The 22813-nt window shown below is 42.0% G+C and overlaps 1 protein-coding gene and 1 long non-coding RNA gene across 9 annotated transcripts in view; one reads left to right on the top strand and one right to left on the bottom strand.

Annotated features, from left to right (window-relative positions):
- Positions 1-22813, bottom strand: part of fancm (FA complementation group M) — a 56476-nt gene that overhangs the window by 1929 nt on the left and 31734 nt on the right. For 6 of the 7 annotated variants that reach the window (XM_086048899.1, XM_086048896.1, XM_086048897.1 and 3 more), the window contains 19 exons: positions 21495-21626; positions 20037-20169; positions 19838-19927; positions 18822-18926; positions 18558-18736; positions 17803-18009; positions 16782-17022; positions 16540-16691; positions 14807-14971; positions 7004-8450; positions 6312-6403; positions 5949-6014; positions 5751-5861; positions 5485-5641; positions 4986-5092; positions 3363-3787; positions 3111-3201; positions 1213-1534; positions 705-993 (listed from right to left, as the gene is read on the bottom strand). In XM_086048899.1, the coding sequence (XP_085905025.1) occupies positions 705-993; positions 1213-1534; positions 3111-3201; positions 3363-3787; positions 4986-5092; positions 5485-5641; positions 5751-5861; positions 5949-6014; positions 6312-6403; positions 7004-8450; positions 14807-14971; positions 16540-16691; positions 16782-17022; positions 17803-18009; positions 18558-18736; positions 18822-18926; positions 19838-19927; positions 20037-20169; positions 21495-21626 (4511 nt within the window). The remainder of the gene's footprint in view (positions 1-704; positions 994-1212; positions 1535-3110; positions 3202-3362; positions 3788-4985; positions 5093-5484; positions 5642-5750; positions 5862-5948; positions 6015-6311; positions 6404-7003; positions 8451-14806; positions 14972-16539; positions 16692-16781; positions 17023-17802; positions 18010-18557; positions 18737-18821; positions 18927-19837; positions 19928-20036; positions 20170-21494; positions 21627-22813) is intronic. The other variant, XM_086048894.1, reaches the window with a different exon arrangement.
- On the top strand, positions 6925-15434 carry LOC147137438 (uncharacterized). Of its 2 annotated transcripts, none has more exons than XR_015089248.1 (3): positions 6925-8524; positions 11815-12170; positions 13946-15434. It is a non-coding gene; the product is annotated as an uncharacterized LOC147137438 (long non-coding RNA). The 2 variants fall into 2 exon arrangements; XR_015089247.1 differs by having other exon boundaries at positions 6925-8834.

The raw sequence follows: 22813 nt of genomic DNA, 5'->3' as shown, positions 1-22813 counted from the left end.
GACATGCCCATGAAACCAGGTTTCAACTCTTGCAAAAGCATCCCAGAAAGTGAGGTTCACAGATGAATGGAAGACTGAAAGTAAGTTGTGCTTTTTAATGTAAGTGGATGGCATTTGTCATCTTTTATGGAATGGAAGATGAGCAGTTGCGGATAAAACTGCAAGCATTATGAATACCCAATATGATCCAAGTCCAAAGGGGCGTTTTGAGTGGACTGGACGCTATTTTCAGTTCGGTGAATCCACGGTCCGTTGGTTCCGACCGAGTCTGTTACGTCGAGATTCCACAGCACTTAGCAAATTGCCAAAATCTGAGGAAAACTACATTTTTTGTAAAAAAGACAAGCTGAGCCCTTAGGCACTGTGAAGTCAATTTCAGTCGACAGCAGGGAGACATGACAAAATGGCAGCCCCCTGATATGAATAAAAGTGGGTGGATTTTTCTCCTTCATTCATATCCCATAAACATAATATTAATCAGAATACCATGTTTGCTTAGACGAGTGGGGGCATTTAGAACATATTGCGCAGAACAATTTTGACTTGACTTCCGCTTTAAATCATTCTGCTGCGAAATGGCAGAAATGGAGTCTCAGTGGCTCATTTTGCCGACAAATCATCAATTTAACCCTTCAAATTGTCTATTTGCACAATGCACACCGGACAACAATTTGATTTGTTTGAATAATCTAATGTGAGTTTACCTGTTGACGAGCTGGGCGACGGATCCGAAGCGGCGGCTCATGTTGAGAGCGTGGACATAGTTGACGGCGGGCAAGCTCAAGTAGAACTGAAGGTCTTGCTGCCCGCTCAGCTCCGAGGAGGGCGGGGCAACGGCATGCCCCTTGCGCCGTTCCAGTCGCGCCAGCTCCATCAACAAGGCGGCGCTCTGTTGGGGGCCGTCGCTCCACAGCAGCCGCACGCCGGTCCGCACCAGCGCTGACAGGGTACTGTCATAGCAGCGCGTGCGCTGGAAGGGACGGGACGCCTCGCCTAGGCCACACAAATATTGTCTGTTACATGTTACACGTTTTGCATGCGCCGGTTGGTCTTTGAAGGGTCATGGAGCATCTCGACATAGGCAAAGTGTAAAAACAGCATATGAAGGATTTCTGTTTTTAATGTCTTGGGTAAAATATTACATCACATTGTTAGTAGATTTTTTAAAAATGAGTGGTGTGAAAAATAAAAAAATACACTCATGAGGCTGACCTGGCCTGGTTCTGTCCTTCTCCACAATCAAACAAACGCGCTCAAAGCTCTCCTGCACGCTTCCCACTTTCTCGGCCAGCCGCTTGCGGTTCTGCAGGGATGCCAGATCCAACTGGGCATGCCTCTCCACGGCCATGCGGGCGCTGACGACGAAGTAGCTGCCGTCCAGCGAGCACACGTGGACGGTGGCGCCATGATGCTGGCGTAAGCTGGTCACAAGTTCCACGCCGCTGCCGAGGCAGCGACCGTCCGCCAGGATGCACACCGGACTCTCTGTGGATGGACCTGCTCCGACAGGATCTGGCATAATGGATGGAGGCTCCTGGGTGGTGAAAAAAAAACACATGAAATGCTGATTGAGCCCTGCCACAAATAGCGAAAATCCATGAGTAATTGATCTCACCCCGAAAAAGGTACCGTACTTTTCTGTATTTGTCTAAAGATGCCACACGATGGTAGCAAAGGACTACTATTATTCAAATGAAGTGCTTTAACTTACAAGAGCACAAAGATGGCGCCAAAGCAGTACCGATATTTCTAAAGGCCTGAGCACAAAAAACGTTCTTCAGCAAATAATGGAGGACAGGCTAAAAAATACAGAATATATTTGTGGGTAGTTATCATAGTGTGTAGCTATCATACCGTCGCTGTCCTTTGAAAAACACTCGTGTCCAATTTTGGAAACAATTTTAATTTTCACGTTAATGCGAAACACCTTTCAGGTGAAAATAAGAAAATTTTTAAAAATGGAAATAAGTGTTTTTCACATGACAGCGACGATACGCAAAGCTTGTTTATAACCTGTACATGAACATGTAGAAATATACACTCAGGTTGACAAATTTATATAAGGATACCACACTGTATGTACTGCATATTATGCACGTCTGGTTAGATGCAATCTGCATTTTATTGCCTTGTACTTATGACCTGTGTAATGACAATATAGAGCAAGAACAATCTAGCCAAGATGACAATTACTTTAAAAACAAATTAAAAATGTATTGTTTGTTTTACTATTAACAGCGGTCAACTTCTTTTACAATTATATAACGGTATTTAAAACATTGCCCTTACAGTACATTAAAAGTATATATATATATATGAGAAAATGGTTTCAAAATTTGAACTAACATATTTTTCGGATTACTGTATAACTCATTCCGGAGTATAAATCACACTTTTTGGAGAAATGTATTTTACAAAACTGAGACCAAGAACAGTAGAGCTCGAACTCGCACCCAAAATCTCTGTTCCCTAATCGTGTTGACAAAAGCAAACGAGTTCTGGATGGACAAAACTTCTGCGATGAAGCTATAGAAAAGTTTTTCTTTTTCGTTTAAAATGGCTTACCTTAAATTTGAATGCCGCGTCCCAGAGGTAGAATCCTGGCCGGTTACTGCACCTTTTCATGCTGTAATAGCAAATATTTGTAGTGGCGGAGGCCACATGCTTGAGAAGGTGGCGATCAAAGAAAGTAGTAGAAGAAAAATAAGTAGTCATGGTAACTAATGTGTGATATATGTTGTTAGTTTGCTGCCACAACAAGAATTTACTATTTACAGCAATAAAAGGTGCAATAACCGAACAGGATTCTACCTTTGGCCACAATGTGACGTGGGATTCTAATTAGGGTAAGCCATTTTAAACTAAAAGGAAAAACATTTCGGTAGTTATAAGCCAAAGTTTCGAATGCAACCGGAAATCGTTCGCTGCCGTCAACACGATTAGGGAAAGGGGAATTTGGGTGCTAGTCCGAGCTCCAGTTTTATTATATGCAAGTTGCTCCCGAGTTTAAGTCACAGCACCACCCAAACTATGAAAGTAAATGTGACTTATAGACTTGAAAAAACACAGCAATTGGATGTTGTTTTGTTTCACGGTGGGGGTTGTTGTACCTGAACCTGCTTTTTGGATGCGTCAGGTGACTTAGATGTTAAGTCCAGCTGGTCGGAAAGGGCATGTTTATTTTCTATCCTCTGGCGACTCCTGCAGGAGGAAGTATGCATTACATGATTTGTTAATTTTGTAGTTAATTTTTACTTTTTTTTTTTTTTTCTTTTCTTTAAATCAGCCGGTCGGGAATATTTGTCAGCAACAAAACCCCCATCGACCACCCAACCACGTTCCCACATTTCTACAGATGTTACCTCTCTTGTTGTTGTTGTTCTTCTTCCCGCTGTCCCCTACTGAGCAATGACCCCTCGGATGTGATGGTCGCAGAAGGGGAAGAGGAGGAGCTCTGTTGCGGCAGAATCTTGACAGGCTTCGGGGGTTCCGAAACATTTGCCCCTTCCTCCTCCTCGCTTGAATCTACCAAGCGAAGAACACGGCCGCACTTGCGCCGCGGTTCCGCCCGACATCCGGCCACCCTCGCCAAAGAGGCTGATTTCTCTCTGGCTTTGTGCAAGAAGACACGGCGTCGCGTGGCATATTGCCTCCTCCCATCCACGTACGAGTCCTCCGGCATCAGCTCCACGGCTTCCTCTGAGCTCTCCTCTTCCTCTTCCTCCACTTCCTCTTGGCTTCCCAACACAAAACTATCCTCTTTGTAGGTTTCGTCCTGCTCGGGCACCTGCACACCAAAGTGGAGGCCAATCGTGTGTTCGGTATTTTTAATCCTTGCACATAGGTCAAATTTGACCCGTGTTGACATATGACAGCAATTGAAATATGCTAAATGTCATTCTTTCGCCATGTAATTTAAAAACTTTTCCAATAGTGACCCAAAATACACTACGGTGAAATGTCTGTGCAGTCACTATGCTAGGTTTGTGGACACTGAGGCTGTTCTGGGTTAAATTTGATCATGTCTGTGAAAAGGGTTACCAGTGTGTGTTAAAATCAAGGCAAACTATACTTTTTTTTTTTAAATTGGGAGAATTGTAACAGCGTCCACGAGCGAGCTTGAAACAGCCCCGTGAAATGTCGGCGTTTCCACCACATTTGCACAGGTTTCCACACAAACAAGCACCCATTGGTCTCTTAAAGCGGAAATCAACCCAAACATATGTTTTTCAAGAATATCTTCTATGCAAGTCCACTAATTGAAACAAGGCATTCTGATAAATATTACGTTTGTGGAATAAGAGTTAATCCACTCGTTTTTAGCCATCTCAGGGGGCGGCCATTTTGTCATTTCAGTCGACTGAAAATGACATTACAACTACCCAGGGCTCAGGTAACGACAAATCACGGCTCAGCTTTAGAAAACAGGCGAGCTGTGATTGGTCGTTCCCTGAGCCCTGGGTAGTTATGTAATTTTCAGTCGACTGAAATGACAAAATGGCCGCCCCCTGAGATGGCTAAAAACGGGTGGATTTTGCTGCTTAACTCATATTGCACAAACGCGCTATTAATCAGAATGCTGTGTTTCAACTAGTGGGCCTGCTGGGGACATATTCTTGAAAAAAATATGTTTGGGTTGATTTCCACTTTAAGGGTCAAGGAGCAATCTTAAGACAGTGAATGTGTAGAACAGAATGATTTTTTTTCATGTCTTAGGTAAACTATGACATCACGTTATTTAATAGCAGATGCTTTCATCCCCAAATTAGTAGTGTAAACATAAAAAAATGCACACTCTTTGTTTGCTCTGAAACATGAGTAAGGGTCGATCCTTACATTAATATCAGACATGGTAATAATACATCCCTCCCTCCCCCTCATGTGCTAATACAAACTGAGCATTCTTATCTTTGTAAAGGCAGAACTGTTGACACAGCTCTTCGATTAGATGTCATTAGATAATGCAGGTGAGCATGCTGGAGTACCTGGGAGAAGATATCCGTGTTGTGAAGGTTTTTGCGGGACATTTTAAACCTTCCAGGGACAGCTGGGCTTTTCACAGACTTCAAGTATATCCCGTGCATCTCAGAGTCTGATGGAAAAGAAGAGACGGGAGCATCAGAGTGGATACAAAAGTATTAAGACAAGCCTCTTAATTAATCAGTGAGTTTGAACGGGGTTTGACAAACACATTGGGATGAACTAGAATGGCAGATGAGGAAAACAAATTTAAAGGGGACACTGCATTGCGTAAAATCGACTTCCCAATGTATGCAAATGCCTGCCTCTCTAAATGTCTGCCCACCCATAAAGTGTAAAATGAAACAAGTAAATATTTAGTGATAAATATTTGGGTCTGAGAGCGAGCTGTCCTGAATTTGGGGTACGGTATTTATTTGTGTTTGGGCTTTTGTTGAAAGATGTGAACCTGAACTACAATGGCCAGGTATCCTAATACTTTTGTCAGTAACCATGGCAATCTACCGTTCAATCCCTGAGATAGATGTGCATTGTCCACCACAAAACCATCGAGAGAACGGTTCTGCTCTTCTGCGTCGTCCTCGTCGGACGAAACCACCGCGCCCTCCGACAGCTCCGCCTCCTCGTCCAGGAACTCACGCCCCTTTCGACATTTGTTGCGCTTGGTGAGAAACACAAACAATGGGGTGGAAATGCCAAGGGTGACAGCGGTGTTAATTATAAACGTGGCATTTAAGAAGGAAAAGGTGACATTTGACGGGTTTCAACACCTTGGTGTTGATCTGGTGGATTGGCTGTATCGCTTTTCTGCATGCGAGCGCACGCTCGGTCTGGAAATCATCATCATCATCATCGTCATCGCCGGCTTCTGTGTCTTCAGACTGGAGACGCGGCGATATAGGGGTCAGCTGATGTGTGAACGTGTGAATGCATTGACATCATGACATGACTAATGACGATTATTTCACCGTGTTTAATGCAGTCACACGTTTCCTCCTCACGAAAGGCGAGTCTGCATCAGAGAGGGTGTTTGGCTAGAAGATAAAAAACACATTTAGTACATGTACGCAAAAAGCTATCAAGAGTACTTGCTTTGCCAGAATGACTTTAGCGCTCTGCTATTGTTTGGGAGAAAAAAAAAAATCAGTCTAATGACTGATTCTTACAACATGCTGGTTGCCATGACAACTGGATGTTCCTCATGACAGCCTGAACAGGTCACTCATTTCTCTGCTTCTTTGCCGCTCATTTGTACAAAAACATTTACTGTTGATTGAATGAAGTATTGTGTGCGCGCGTGCATGTGCGTGCGTGCGTGCGCGCGTTCTGACCGCTGCCTCTGGAGACGACAAAGGATTGACCTTGTTGACATGTCTTCTCTTATGGACAACAACGTCATCATCGCTGTCAATGGTGCGCTGCGCTATAAAAGAAAATGTAAGAAAAGGAACATTTGTGCGGCGATACAACACAAGCTTTCAAACTCGACCGACGCATCATATATAAGTGCAGTTTACAGTGGATGTAAAAAGGTACACACAGCCCTGCTAAAATGCCAGGTTTTTGTGATATTAAAAATGAGAACCATCCTTCTTTTTTTTATGCCAATCCGATCCAGCCGATCAGATCTGTGTAAAGTATACTGCTGATGTTTTGTTAAATTGTGAAGAGACTTTACGGACACCCGGGATAAAGTCCGATACATACTAAAAATACAAATATACACCTAGCCCTCATAAAGGCCTTACAAGTGACGCATGGTCCTGTCCGCAGTTGATTAAAGGCCTGCGGCCACTACATCACAAAATACGATTACTTTTAAGCCTTATCCTAGTCGTATTAACCTTAAGTGACACCTGGAATTCTCTGCAGTTGAGTAAATAACCCCGCCCACTACATGAGAAAATACCCCCGTTTTCTTACCCTTAATCAACGCCTGGTCGTCACGGTAGTCGAGTCAATACGCACCCCCAGGCAACTATACCAGGAAACACGAGTAACTTCTAAGTCTAAATCAACAAACCTTGATCGTCAGAATCGGACACAATGGCGCACTCGTCCGGCGTTTCCACTGCGGACTTTGGCCCATTTTCTGGTCGCCTTCGTTTCAGAGTACTGAGAGAGCGGCGAACGGTGCGAGGACCGGCGGAATGCGGTAACGCTGCCGGAGACGGCAGCGGGCCCGCCTTGGACGTCAACGGCGACGCCAGATGAGTGGTCTTCTGCCCCGGGAGCATCTGAGGTGTGGAGAACTTGGACAGGGTGCGGTATGAAGGTGCAGCGGGCCTGTGAAAGCTGTGAGGTGTGGACGAGTGAATGGAAGGACGCGGTGAGGCCTCCCGCTTGGAAGACGGAGGCCGCGGAAAGGTGGCCTCTTCCTCCTCCTCCTCCTCTGAGTCCTCCAGGGAATATCCAAGGTCGAAGTTGACAGCAAAGTCCAAGTTGTCAAACAACTCTGCACTTTTGGACACTGTAGGAGAGCATCTCCCAGTTTGCTTTGACGACGTTGCACTATTAGGTGTTGTTGTATCCAAAGTGTGCCCGGTTCTGCTAGTGATGTCCTCCACACCGGGGGAAGTCCGCGGTGTGACACTGCCTTCGGGGGTGCAGACATCCGGGATGGTCATCTGCAGCAAGGCTTCATCGTCGCCAAACAGGTCCATGCTGTCGTCCATCAGTTGGGCTTCCGCTGCAGACTGCGCATTTGGTTTCGAATCCTCCTTTCTCGCAGCAACACTCCGCTTGTGGTTTTTAGCTTCACGAGCTTCATTTGCGCCGTCAGCCTCAAAGACCTCATCCCAGGTTGGACTACTGACGGACTGCTGTTGCTGATGGAATTCCTCCTCGTCTTCTGGAGGCACTTCTAACACGTCCTCAGGACAGTCATTATCTGAACGGATCGCCACGACTTCATCGTCTTCATCGACATCCAAGGTAAAGCTGATGTGGAACGGCTGAGGAGGATCAGGGAGAGGGGGGTGCATCGAGTCAACTGTTAACACGTCTAAATCCGCCCGTGGCGGCGGCGATCGGGACAGGAGCTCAGCCACGTTGGCCAAGATGGATTTGAGGTTCTCGTCTCTTCCCGGGATGCCGGGAGTGGGAGGACAGGAATCCCATTTGGGGAGATAGAACATGGCCTGAAGTTCAACGTCTTCTTCACTGTCTCTATTGATTAGCACCTCCTCAGCATCGGGGGAATCTAATTTTGGGACCTCTTCATTGATAAGCACAGGCACCTCATTGTTTAATTGCGGTGCAACGGAGGGATGGACCTGAGGATGGACCTGAGGATTCAATTTATCAACTAATCCTCGTGCATTCTTTGCTTCGTCCTTCCTTCTTTGTAGTTCCAAACCAGCCACTGATTGCTCGATAGTTTTGGAGCAGGCCTTTGTCTTCATCTTTTTTTGATGGCCGTCAGCTTTGTTGAGATAAGACGCTAGCTCCTGCTCATAAGCACAGTCCTCCTGCGGAGAAGCACACGTGGATGCAGTCAACCTCTGGACTTTTTCGCCATGCTGACAATCCACCCGCTTTATCGGTACATGCGTTATTTACGTAGCTATCGACTGTAGCTAGGAAGTAGACGAAGCCACACACAATGTCAGACTGAAATAATTAGAAAGTGTTCCTTCACACAAGGCCGCCATTTCCGTCTTGTTGTAAATTAGACTTCCTAACTCTGAGAGCGAATACATAGAGTTATTGCCAAATATCTGTCACGCTTGCAAAGCATACGACCTGGAATTAATCTGTCGGGAGTGGCACCCTCCCCAAGGGCAGCAGGGTGCCAATGAACCAGTAAACTGTGGCAGGAAGCTGCCCGTCGTGACGACTGAGCAAAATCAAAGGTGAGATTGGAAAGGGGTAGGGGGGGGGGACCCATCATGGTCAAAAGATAGGAGCATTATCAGGTGCAGTAATTAGTGTTGTAGTGTTGTCAGTTCTAAAAGCAAATATTGGCCGATGAAAGTCAACAGTGCCTTACTTCCTGTATGGGTTGATATCCTCAATGATTAGAAGCGTAACCAAAACAGCTCCCAATGTGAGGAAGTGCTGTTACACCACTGCAAACTCCAACTATGCATAATAAGAGACATTGAATTTCATATTAATCTAACAATTCAATCATTGTTTTGATCACCTTCAGGTGGCGGGTTAGGAAATGAGTATTTTCAGATTAAAAGGCCTAATTTAAACTTGACGTTTTATGAAACGTCAAATCAAATTTAACAGCTCACTTTTACTAAATGTGACCATTAGGCGAGTGGTCTATATGGGCTCGAAAATTATCTATATATTTCTTCAAAACATTTTGCAACAATATGTTTCTTGTACTTTGAGTTAAACATGAAAAGTGTTTTCAGTGATTGTATGGGTAATCAAGACCTACATTTGGGAACATTTGATTAAAGACTTTTAAAGGATCCATGAATAATCTTTGGCTTCAAAATCCACATATTTTGGGGGGCCCCAAACTCTGTTTTCATTATCGTTACAATTTAACGTCAATAATTAATACTTTTATTGAGCCCAATAGGTATTTTATACATGTACCAGGTAGGCATGAAGCTGCGGTGAAAAAGAGCTTGCCATTTTGTGCAGCCAATACCCATTTTGTAATGCGTATTGCAGAGTCTAATGATCTCACCCAATGCGTCAGATGTGTATGTTTGGACTCTGAGCCATTTTAGTTGATGAATTTTGGATTCGACTCTTGAATTACAACTCATTAATCACATGTGTACGCTAATAGTATATGGTTATTAGAAACGCACGGTCGTAAAAACAGCCATTAGATGATGATACTGCATATGTAACATGAAAGCTGTTTAACCGAACATTGTGGCAGACAAATTAATTGTACCTTGGAGTTTCCACCATTAGGACATAATAAGGAGGTAATTTAGAAATTATGAGCAGTCATTGTACAGCTTTTGTAATGCCCATCCTCCAGCAAGTTCAACATCTTGCCGTAACTAACAAGTCCAAGTTTGAAACTCCGCCCGTTCTGCCACTTTTGTATGCAGATAAACACAAAACAAAATTCGGTTTCTGATGCTTGTGTAACTGTTGAAAGTATGTGCGGCATTATTACACTAACCACAGCATACCACATTGGACTTACCACACCTTTACCTCGGCTCGCACTGTTTGACGCTACAACTTGTGATCTAAATGCATTGTTGGAGGCAATTTTTGTGTGCTGGTATGTTGTAAAAGTGAGCGGGTGCTTTATGAAAACAAACACCAGGGCCACAGGTGAACAAATCTATTTCCGATTTCAAATTTGGTCGTGGAACCGCTTGAGGCTAACAATTAGCACTTGAACACACAGCGACGTGGATATGAAGTCTGAATTGTCAGTGAACATAACAAAACATATCAGTGTGGTGTTCTTTCTTGCTCCTTTAGAGAAACGGGGCTGAAGTATGTTTAACGAAAAAAGTTACAGAAAAACAACTAGTTTGTGAAAAATGGTGCCTGTAGACTACATTTATTGTTGCTATTACTACAACAGTAATAGCAACAATAAATGTATTTATTTATTTATAAACTTATCAATCTAAACAATTACAATTAATGAAAATTAACCTGTGAAAATCTCCAAGCGGCTTGATGTTCCTGTGACTGCAATCGCACATATCATTCAGAAATGTAAGATGCACGGGAATGTCGTGAACCTCCCTGGATGTGGCCGCAGGACGGAAATTGATGACAAATTGAAGAGATGGATAACATGAATGGTAACAAAAGAGCATAGTACAACCTCCAAAGAAATTTAAGGTGAATTCTAAGGTCAAACTGTCCAAACGCACCAACTGTCATTGTTTAAGCCAAACTGGACTTCATGGGAGACAACCAAGGAGGACACCACTGTTGAAAAGAAATCCTTAAAAAAAAAAAAAAAAAGACAAACTGCATGCTGACATGCCACAAAGCTTCTGGGAGAATGTCCTGTGCTCACACAGATGCAAAAATGAGGCACCAAGAAAAGAACACTGCCCATGTGAACATTGGAATGGGATCGGTTATGTTCTGAGGCTGCTGTGTTGCATCTGGCACAAAGGTGTCTTGAATTTGTGCAGGGACAATGAAATCTCAAAGTATTCTACAGAGAAATATGCTACCCAGTCTCAGAAAGGTTGGTCTCGGTCGCAGGTCAAGGGTCTTGCAACAGGATAATGACCTACAACACACCGCTAATAACGCCTAAGAATGGAAACGGGCAAAGCGTTGGGACTATTCTGAGGTGGCCTTCAATGAGCCCTGATCCAGATCCTATTGAACATCTATCTGTGGAAGGAGCTGAAACATGCCGTCTGGAGAAAGCACCCATGAAGTGTGGGCCAAAATATCTGCAGAGAGGTGCAGAAGTCACTTTCAGTTACAAAATCATTTGATTGCAATAACCACAACAAAATATGCAACCAAATATTAACTTAAGGGTAGCATATTTTTGTCCAGGCCTGTTTCTTGTTTCTTTTTTGGAATAATTCTGTTGAACAAAAGCAATGTCTGGTTTTCCTTGATTAATTTTCATTAAATTTGTATTATTACTGTTATTATTATTTTATTTTTTTTCCATTAACAAAGGGGTACCAACAATTTTGTGCATGAGTGTATGTATGTAAACCTGCGTCAAGTACTCAATTAGCGCCATTCATGATCATGTAAATATGTTTTTGGACATTTTTATGTTCTTATACAATATAATTAAGTGCTAATTACAAAAAAATCTAACTACCCTTTTCTCCCGTCATTCTCTCAAAACAGTTTAGTAATTTGAAATCTGTTTGACTGTCTCCTGCCCTTCTCGTCCCCATCTAGGTCATCACAGCCTGACCCAGATCCAGCTTCCTGGCTTTATGTAACGCTTCGGAGGATTGCGTAATCACAGGCGAGGAGGCCCGTCTGTCTTTATGGCCTGTGTCTCCTCATCACAAAGAGCAGCGTGACAGTGAGCTACGGAAAACACAGCGTGCGCTTTGCTTCTTGGCCCGGCTAGACAGAAAATGTCTTCAAATGACTGGAAAAACAACCTCCGGAGGCTTTCGGAGAGGGAGGGAGCAAAGTGTGTCAGCGGGATTTAAAGGAGGAAAATAAGAAAGTTGGAGCAATTTGTACACGCACCGGTGTTTTTGGAGCAATAGGTCAGAAGGCCTCAACAAATTCCAGCTATGGAAGTAAGCCACAGCTAAAGTTATCCTTGCAGGGGATAAGATGTGCACAATGGTACACAAATATGTGTATTGCGCAAACATGGAAAGAATTATAATTGTGAGCCTTTAGGTGCTTAAATGAATGCTTCCTAATAATCACAGTTAAATACAAACCATATTTAGACAAATATTCTGGAAACTGCTTTTTTTGTGTAAAAAAAAAAAAAAACGTAGACAAACCTGCAAGATGTGTTTTCCATGAAAAACAATATATATACATACACACAGTGTTGATAACGTCATAAATTGAGGAGCCTCTGTATATGAGGTTTTAAAAAAGGCACATATCGCCGTCCAACAATAAGCATGTACTGTATGTCCTAATTTGGTGTTTTCTTTGATTTTGAACCTAAAACAGAAAGAAAAAATAGTTTTGTTGTTTTTAGGCTAGGTTAGCACAATGGAGCCTGTGGCTAGCAAATCTGCCTCATAATGGTTTTTGTGCCGTGGGTTCTCTCAAGTGTTATTGGTTCACTGAGTACTAAATTATCCAGAGCGGTTAATGTGAATGGTTGTTCACCAATATGTGCTCTGTGATTGACTGGCGAGCAGTCCAGGGTAGACAACGGCACTTATTCAAACTTTAAAACCACGTTTTGGTCGTTTTTCGTTGCCCTCCAGAGGGTTAAGATAAGGGGATGTCGTTAATATTTGTAAACAGTGGGGATGTTGAAGCCCTTTGAGACGTTTCTGTTATTAAGGGCTATATAAATACGTTGCACTTGACTTGACTTTATTAGCTGCACTTGCTTGTTCATTATTTGATTTCCTTTGCAGCTGGCTTCATAATTTGGTTTTTGTAAAACTTCAGCAAGAAGCTGGGCATTTTCATTATAAATGTCCGTCTTGATAGCATCAGAAAGTTTGTTCGAATTTTCTGGCTGCATATCCGTAGTAAGAAACTCTTTCCCTCGAGCACTTCCCAGGTTCTACGAGATTCAGATCTGATTGTGGAGCCTTAATTTCTTGCTCCTAGCAGGTAACAATGACACCTGCTGCAGTCTTTCTTTAAAGAGGAAATCAACCCAAACATTTTTTTTTTCAAGAATATGTTCCCAGGCCCACTAGTTGAAACACAACATTCTGATTAATATTGCGTTTGCGGAATATGAGTTAAGCAGCTAAATCCACTCCTTTTTAGCCACTGCTCAGGGCTCAGGTAACGACCAATCACGACGGCTCAGCTTCAGAAAACAGATCAGCCGCGATTGTTTTTCAGTCGGCAGAAATGACAAAATGGCCACCCCCAGAGATGTTTTTAAACGGCTAGATTAACTCTTATTCCACAAACGCAAAATTTATCAGAATGTTATTTTTCAAGTAGTGGGCTTGCGTAGAACATATTGTTGAAAAAAATATGTTTGACTTCCACTTTAAAGCAGTGATCTCGCACACCTGAAAGAGTGAGAACTCGATTTTCCAGATCAAGGCACAGGCACAGTTCTAAGGCAGGCAAATGGCTGTGGTAAACAGTTCATAACACGTTCTACCAACTCATAGTGGAAGATCAACGAGCGATCCAAATATCACAATCCGAACAAACTTCTATTTAAAAGCAACACCTCTAACATTGTTGCAAATATACCCGATTTGTTTACAGTTACATAACTATTCCCAAAACCTCTCCCCAAAACTGAACAATTCACGACTGTGTACCTTCATAGTTTCTCCATTCAAGTAATTCCCTAAATTAATGTGAGCCAGTACACCAGACACTCCTCCCTGTTTTGTTTTGACAGGTGGGCTACCTTGCTTCAATCCCTTGTTTAGCCAGGACTCACCGCAGGAAAACAAAAGGTGGGTTTTACCATAATCTCTGACCCAATTTCGGGGATTTAGACCGATACAGCAGTCTTATCGATGGCCCAATCTTCTGAACAACAACTGGAGATACTCAGGGTGCTTACACAAACATCAGTTGGTGAGTAGCAAAGCAGCCATGTGATTAAATTACCCCGTCGATGTAGAATGACAAGACCAGGCTAATATATGTTGTGAGCATGTAAAACAAACCACATTCAAGCCTGTTGGGAGTTGTGTTATTTAAAACAATAACAGTGAATCTTATGATAAGTTTTTAGTAGCTCTGATTACCCATGCTGTGTTTTTGGCAGTAAAGATGTGGAAAAAGAGTTAAAAAAAAAAAAAAAAATCTGGGAGAGCAAAGCAACTAATTGTCCAAAAAGAGAAGCAGTTGTTTGCTTGAGTGCAAAAAAACAAGAATATAAACAGATGATCTAAATGTATCATTGTTGGTTGAATCATGACGTAGAAAAACCACTGAACTTGTTTGTCACGTCAAGAATTTGCCTCCTAGGTCAAAAGAATGACTGTAGTTCTTTAACCCAAATTAAAGCCGTACGTTCAGATTAAATGCAGCTGACCCCTTTCAAGAAAGTCAGTGTTTTATAATAAAAAGAAAAAGAAGAAGAAAAAAAAAATACTACTGCACCCCCACTCCCACCCCCATCTTGTGCAAGCTTATTTTATAAGAGACAAAATATCATTGTTGATGCTTCAATGTCACATGATTGATTTATAAAGCAGTCAAGAGATCTAATGTCTCATTGTTTGAAGGACTATTTTACATAACATCTCACCTCGTTTTCCTCCCGCATGCTGTCGACGAGCTGCATCACCTTAATGAAATGCCGGCAGCGCAGGGAGTGATCAACGGCATGGGTTGGAAGTGCTCGATGTTGCCAGTGCCTCCATTCCAAAAGAGAAAGCTCTCTGACGGGTGTGTCGCCTCTGGGAGCGTCCTCCTTTGAAATACAAAACGGTTGTATTTAGTTCTCGACATAACATTAGGTACACTTGCCATTAATCTGTTGCATGCCCCGATAAAACGCCCCTCAAAAATTAAAACAATTTGAGTATCATGACTTAATGCTTTAATTTGTGCAACTCCTAGTGAGTGCTTGTGGCCAACAAGGACCAGTATAATATATACATTGATTTCTACACGAAGACAGAGATTACAATAGCGCGGTAAGTGATAGTACTATTAGTTGTTTTCGCAGAGGATAAATCACATACCTGTAATCCGTACATGTGTTGCTGTTTGTGTGTTCAAATGTCCATTGCTTAAAGGGTGATGCTTACACCGCAATGTTGACGCTGGTTTCATTAACCCATTTTCATTGTTTTGCATTGTGTGTTAGCATTAATCCATCTGAGGTTTTCAAGACAAAAATATGTGTTTGGTGAAATACACATCTAATTCTCTTTGTTGTATCTTTTTGTTGTCTCTTCAAGTTTTACAGTCAGCTTGAAATTGGGAGTGGAACTAATCAGCTTGACGTAAGCACTCGGTCGCTTTTTTTAAAAAAAATGTTCACCATCTGCCAAATTGCTGCCACCGTCTAACAGTAGCCTCTTGTAACTCAATTTTTGCTTGAAACTCAGGACAAAAAACTGATAGAGCAACAGCACGTATGGCAAAAAACTCTTAAGTCGAGCAACTCGTGAGTGGAGGTAATACTGTACTGCCTTCTGAGAGCTATGATGTTAAAAATATGTTCATTGTTGTGTTTGCAGGCTCATCAGGTGTTTATACTATTTAGTCACACTTAAGTTGCTAAAATGGATATCCACAATAGAAACAGCTCCAAGTATTTATTATGCATGAAGTTTGGCACCCACAATATTGTTAAATTAGTCCCTCTCAGAGTGTTAATCAAAACATGGAATAATTATTTCTGCAAAATATTTAATAAACCGCCTTTATCGCGAATGCCCTAGACGTCAGTATGCGCGTTTCTGTTATTCCCGGAAGGTAGTAGAAGCAAAGCGAGCAAAAGACATGGCGGGTGCAAGACTGAACTGGTCATTAGGAAGTGTTAACTGAACGTAACAGAACAAACGGGAAAAATATGCGAAATAACGCTTGTCGTTTATAGTAGAAATGGACAGAGCGATGTTTTGTTGACACGGAAGTCACTACGGCTTCTTCTTCTTCCATTACTATTTTCGGTATATTTGCTCAATCTGCGCATGTCAAAACAATGTTCCGATTGAAAGTGTGATGCATGAACACAAGTCCTAATCGGATCAATATTTTTAGGGTCCATGAAAACAGTGTATCCGATCATAATTTTAATCCAAACTCTTGATTGGATTAAAGAAATTTTGTCCATGTAAACATAGCCATTGTCAATAATAACTAATGAAACAAGTTAATTTAAACCAAAGTTCACAGTTTGCAGATGGGACTAATGGATGACTAATGAAAAGGAAGGCTTTGTTTGTTCCTACTTTGCTTTTCAACCCTCAGGCAGAGAATACAGCAAATAATTTTTTTTTTTTAAAAAAACAAACAAAAAAAAAAGACCTGAGCTGCTCCATCATGTGGCAGGGACATGAAGCTTGATGATTGCCTCAAGGTTGGTTGAGCTTCATCTTCAGCCAGCTTCATGGTGGATGCCCACAAAGAATACTCTGTACTGCTCAAGAAGGCTCCCGTCGCAACGCCCTCCTGATGAACTGACACAAAAAAAAAAAAAAACCCACACATTCAACCTGAAACTGCAAACATTTTTTCAGTAGAATCTCAAATCAAGAATGATCACTCACTGAAGTTTTGTGGGTGGATGAGTGAGGCCCGATCCTGGGCGTGTGACCGGCGACCCCTGGAAGACCGCCTGCTGCTGTCCCGGTGGTCAAACTTGCCAGAAGTGATGTGCATCTTATGCAGCGTGGGGGTTATGCAGTCGGGTAGCATGCGGGGGCTGTTGGGGTACATGTGGAAGCCATTTTTGCTGCCCACGATGGATTTCAACAGGCTGCGTTTGTTGCTCTGGCTTTGGTTGTACGTCTAAAAGGAAGTGTAAATTTGAGGTCAGGTGAAAGGTTGTACGTTGCTGTGAAAAGATATTTGTCTGCTTCCCGATTTCTGGTTGTTTTGCATGTTTTTCACACTTACGTTTTTCACACTTACATTTTTCACATCATCAAGCTCATTTTAATATCTCAAAGACAACCCAAGTAAATACAAATACCAGTTTTGAAATGAGGATCTTTATTTAAGGGAAGAAAAAGGATCCAAAACTATTAAGCCTCATTAAATAATTACCACTCCTTGTTAAATCATGAGTTAACTATGATTAACCACAGTTTTTGGAAAGCTGATTTAAATTACACGAGCCACATGCAGGCCTGATTAGCGCCCGATTGGTTGAATTAGGATTTCACTTGAATAGAACTTGTCAGACAATCCAATCTAACAGTTGGGAAAAGGTTACAAAGCCATTTTAATTTCTTTGGAAAAGGAGATAACTGGAAACCTTCCCAAGAATGGTCAGCCGCCCAAAACAATTGCAAGAGCACACCCACGACTCATCCAGGACGTCACACAAGAACGTAGAACGACATCTAAAAAACTACAATTGAATGTGAATTTAATTAATAAAATATACAAAATCTATTGATGCAATACAAAATGTAGGTTAAAAAAAAACAAAAATTGAAGATAGTAGTGTGTTGTGGTTCTGTCCAAGCGATTTCTTTTTGGGAGAATGTATGTAAAATTATTAATTAACCAAATTATGAATAATTGTAACACACCGACGTTTAGGACCTGAATTAAAATACACACCCTCTCTTCCCGTCCCTCGGCCAGGATAACCACAATGCGTCCTTGCCTCTTGCGCCCAGTGCGGCCCATGCGTTGCACGAGGCGGATGGGATTCTTTTGCGCGTCGAAGCACACGATGAGGTCAACCTCGCCGATGTCCAGCCCTTCCTCCCCTACGCAGGTGGACACAAGCGTGTTGAAGCCACCCTGACGGAACCTGTTGACCACCTATTCATAGAGACAGAGGAACAATCAATGATGTTATGGCATTAATTGCTCAATTCAGCAAGACCAAGAGGTTCAATAGATCAGAGCTAAGATTATTTTTCTTGGCAACAAACACTTGGTGGGGGCACAATATTTGACCATTTCCATAAAGGTCAAAGGCATAAAAAAAGCAACTCGGTCATGGCATTGCCCAAAGAGCAGAGGTGAAAGATCATAACATTTACAAAGCAGCCACCCTTTAAATGTTGCAATTACCACACGTTTTAAAAACAATTTATCAACAGATGGAATACATTATTGAGCTATCTTTATCATGCTCACTGCCCCAACATATTTGCATATCTGCAGTTTGCTTTGGCCGTGGCATTTATAATCGCTATCTTCCAGTATTCACATTTTACATTCCTGTAAATTAGTGAGTTTTTCACATTCATTCCATGAACAAAGAAGCCATTCAGTTTGTTTTCTTGTTCGCCTTAAAACAACACATGCCTTTCACTGGATGATGCTATCAAAAAGAGAAAAGAGAAATTCTCCATTCTCTTCACCTCCAATTGCTCCTTCTGAGTGAAGCCTTTGACTCCTTTCCCTGCCGATGCTTGTCCCATGAATGTCATGACTCTGATCAGCGGGCTGTGGCGGTTCAACATGGCGGCGATCTCCTGCACGCTGTCGCGGAATGACGAAAAGATCATCACCCGCGTGCTCACTTCCTGTGCACCCGAACCTGGGGGTTGATTTTGTGGCATTAAACACCATTCCAAGGAATTATGTCACCACATCTGTGAACTGTCATGCTGCAAGCAAATTACCATTATTGTCGGATGCGCGCTCCACCAACAGTCGGAAGTGTTGGAGCACCACGTCCTCTAGTTTACGCAGCTTGGGGTGACCATAAATGAAGGGTTCATCTGAGCCTATGGGTGTGAATCACACAATGTAGTTAATAATAATTAAAGCATTCCACCATTTAGGAGCAACCAACTCAAAAGGCTCTGTCGGCTTTAGTTTTTAATTTTGTACGAGGTACAACCAAGAGAAGGCGGCCATCAGATCGCAGCGACTTGACAGGGCAGTGAAAAGACAGAAGATCTACTAAATATGCAGGTGCTTGACCAAGAGGGCCTCAGTAAGTGATAGTAAGAATTCTGTATTGGATCCTAAAATCAACCGCAAACTTTAGTTGATGTCATGCAAGTAAATATTTATATTTGGATGCTCGCTGAAGTCTTGAGAGGTTTATCGTAATTGACTTCACAGGCCCAGATAGATAGATCGACAATTAGATTCAGTGGTTCAAGTGACACAACTGGCATGTGCGTCGTGGCAGCGTAAATAGAAAGAAAAAAAAAAAGTGAAATCTGATATCCTCAGATCCGGATCAGGACTCTTACAAATGTGGATACAAATACAAAAAGTATCGGATATTTGTCAATGCAAGTGCATCAAAAATCAATCGTATGCCCAAACAGCAACAAAGAAAAATATTTAAAACAACAGCGAAAGCATGCACAATTGAATATGATGTAAATATGCTACATTAGAGATTTGTCATTCACTAAATAAGCTAAAATAATTGTCAGTGGCGGTCAGTGGAGGAACGTAGAGGTTAGCGTTGTTTAATTCAGCTATGTGATATTCAATATTGCATTATTTATTTATTATTGTTGACCTCTGTATGGACATTGAAGAAAGAAAAGAAAAATGGAAAGAAGAAAATCGGATTTAGGCAACAAAAGTGAACTTGGCACTCGGACCTGTAATATATGGAAATCTAGCGTTAATATATGTGACTGATATGCTTTGGGAAAAAAAGACTCTTAAATACCAGAGAGCTTCCCAAATTTTGCCTCCATCTCATGATAAAGATCCATAAAGGTAGGAGTCCTCTGCAGCTCATTCCTGGCCCGGGCCATTTCTAAACAGAGGATGGAGATGTCAAACAACACGCGGCTAGAAAATGATACCTCCCCTGGCAAGGGAAGTGGAAAGAAAGCAGATTGAGGGTAGAAATCTATTAAACAAACCTCTGGAGCCATCCATGATCCCTTGAACATAAAAGAAGAGCGACCTGAGGCCCATCTGCATGAGTAGCTCGTAGCCATGATACAGGCTAATGCAAAGGGCAAAGTCTCCCTCCAGCATTCCCTGCTGTGGTCCCTGCAGGCACAACATGTGAGTAGTACACAAGACTACAATGAAAAACAAGTGTCAGGACTTTGAAATACAGTGGAACCACAAGTCAAACACCTTCAGTGTGTAAAATTTGTTCAGCAACCAAATTTTGGGGAAGAATATCCCTTAAAGCGGAAGTCAACCCAAACATATTTTTTTCAAGAATATGTACCCAGCAGGCCCACTAGTTGAAACACGGCATTCTGATTAATTTTACGTTTGTGGAATATGAGTTAAGCAGCAAAATGCATTCGTTTTTAGCCATGACCGGAGGCGGCCATTTTGTCTTCTGTTGACTGAAAATGACATCACAACTGCTCACAACAACCAATCACGGCTGACCTGTTTTCTGAATCTGAGCCGTGATTGGTCGTTGTGAGCAGTTGTGATGTCATTTTCAGTCGACAGAAGACAAAATGGCCGCCCCCAGAGATGGCTGAAATCGAGTGCATTTTGCTGCTTAACTCATATTCCCCAAACGTAAAATTAATCATAATGCCGTGTTTCAACTAGTGGGCTTGCATCGAACATAGTCTTGGAAAAAAAATGTTTGCGTTGACTTCCCTTTTAAATGTCAAATTTTAGACATTTTGCACCAGCCGTCATCACACCTCACTTGGCCTCTTTTCAGCCAGCATCAAAGGATCAAGTCCGCAAGTCAGCGAGTGTTTGCGTTTCATGCCAGGCGGAGATCATTGCTAGTAGCTGGTAGGGATTGAATTTACACACGATTTTTTTGTAATAGACTCCAATGGCGTTGAAAGGCCAGTCAATTAATCGATTGTTGTTGATCATTGTTAGTGCAGTAAAGAAGCCCCCAACATTTTAATAAATTATGAAATTATCAGATTAATTATAGACGAAAGATTAACTTTTTACTGCTAGACATGGCGTACACACTGTATGGACAGAACATTTAAGAGACGAAGATGGAACTTCACTAGCATAAACCTAAAATTTACTTTTATTACACATATCCAACTACAGTTTTCAATATTACACTGTCGTCCTTGCACCAAGGAAACCGAGTGCATAGTGTAGCTGCCATCAAAGGCAGCTCTCATTTGTTTCCTTAGTTCCTTGGAACTGTTTTCTTAGTTCTGACGACATAGTTGGAGTGTTGTTTTAACACGTAAAGACATGTAGACAACGTTAAATATCTGTTAAAACAGTTGAGCCTTGATTGAGCTCGAAAGGAGTAACACAGTGTAAAAAGGCCTTTAGTCTCGTCAAGTCAAAATGTGAACGGCATATACCAGTTCTAAATGAACCAGGAAATGTATTTTTTCGTTCATTAAAAACAGCCGTACCTTGATGTGGGCTGGGGGATTCTTTCGGAACCCGTCCCTGGCAAGGATGAGCTGGTACTTGGAGAGACTCTGAAGATCCTTGTGTGCCATCACTCGGTTGTGGACCAGACGTGACATGAACTTCTCCAGCACCTGATGGAGACACACACACACACATACGCAGACACACGGCATGTATGTAGGTCATCATAATTGGCCAGTTCCTGCCGATGCTTGTTCACTGACGAGGACGCACAAAGCAGGGAAGTGATTCCACACATGCTTGATCATGCTCACACACACACACGCTTCTGTTATTTACCAAACCAATCTCGCACTAACTGAAAGAAGAAGAGTTTTCATCCATGTTCCAACAATAGAAAGGTAATAGCATTTGGGCTGGATGCGATTTTTCGTTCCTCACTGCCCTCGTTAACGAATAAAAGCAAGCGGACGATTTCGGCAATTTGTCACACAGACAATTTGAGCAAATCCATTTACCCGCACGGCATCAGACAGTCGTTTACAATTTCAATTTCGCTAATGGTGTGACGTTGCCCTAGAAATGGAATAAAACTACTCATTCTAAGTAACAGCACAATGCAGCGCAGCATATACGGTACTTGTGACGAGTATATAACTAAATTGTCTCATATGTTACATACACAAATATTCAAATCACTCCAAGCAATGTGTTATTAACTTATAATAATAATTTTAGTACACTAACCTGCTCGCTACTGAATCACAATAGCATCCAGGCTATAGTATACTCCCCCAAATGGCGGCATATACGCTAATAGAACCCGTGATACAGTTAATCACATTGAATAAATTAACTCCGCACATCAAATCTTCAATTTTCCTAAAAAAAAAAAAAAAAATCCTTTACAGCGACCGATACCATCACGTCTCGGTCGATGTCATTACAACACATGCCATCTGTAAAGAAGACGTGTGGTATATTTCCAGAGAAAGAAACGTACAGTGACTGTTTATGAAGAAAAAAAATCAGGGTTTCACCAGATCTCGGTAATGCAATTACAGTTCTAGTATGTACTTTTTTTTTTCTATTGAATGTGCTCCGCAGGTATATTATTAAACTTGACAAGAAATCCCCTATGCAAAGTTTTTTTTTTTAATTGATGTGTACAGGTTAAGGGTCACATTAATGGTGAAAACGTTTTTAAATGGTTTAAATGTAACGTTTGAACACGGGCGTGCGGACTTTCTTTATCACCTGTCGACGGTGAAACCTGGAGCCTGGTCGATTCCCAGAAATGGCTGATAGTGATCGCGCTTTGCTTTGGATGGGAAAACTGAGCCACTGGGACCTTTTG

The sequence above is a fragment of the Filicampus tigris genome, chromosome 13 (assembly GCF_054856515.1).
Source record: "Filicampus tigris isolate MCC_2025a chromosome 13, RoL_Ftig_1.0, whole genome shotgun sequence".
Classification (NCBI taxonomy): domain Eukaryota; kingdom Metazoa; phylum Chordata; class Actinopteri; order Syngnathiformes; family Syngnathidae; genus Filicampus; species Filicampus tigris.
Note: the sequence above shows the minus strand (reverse complement) of the source record. Positions and strands in the feature narration are given on the sequence as shown.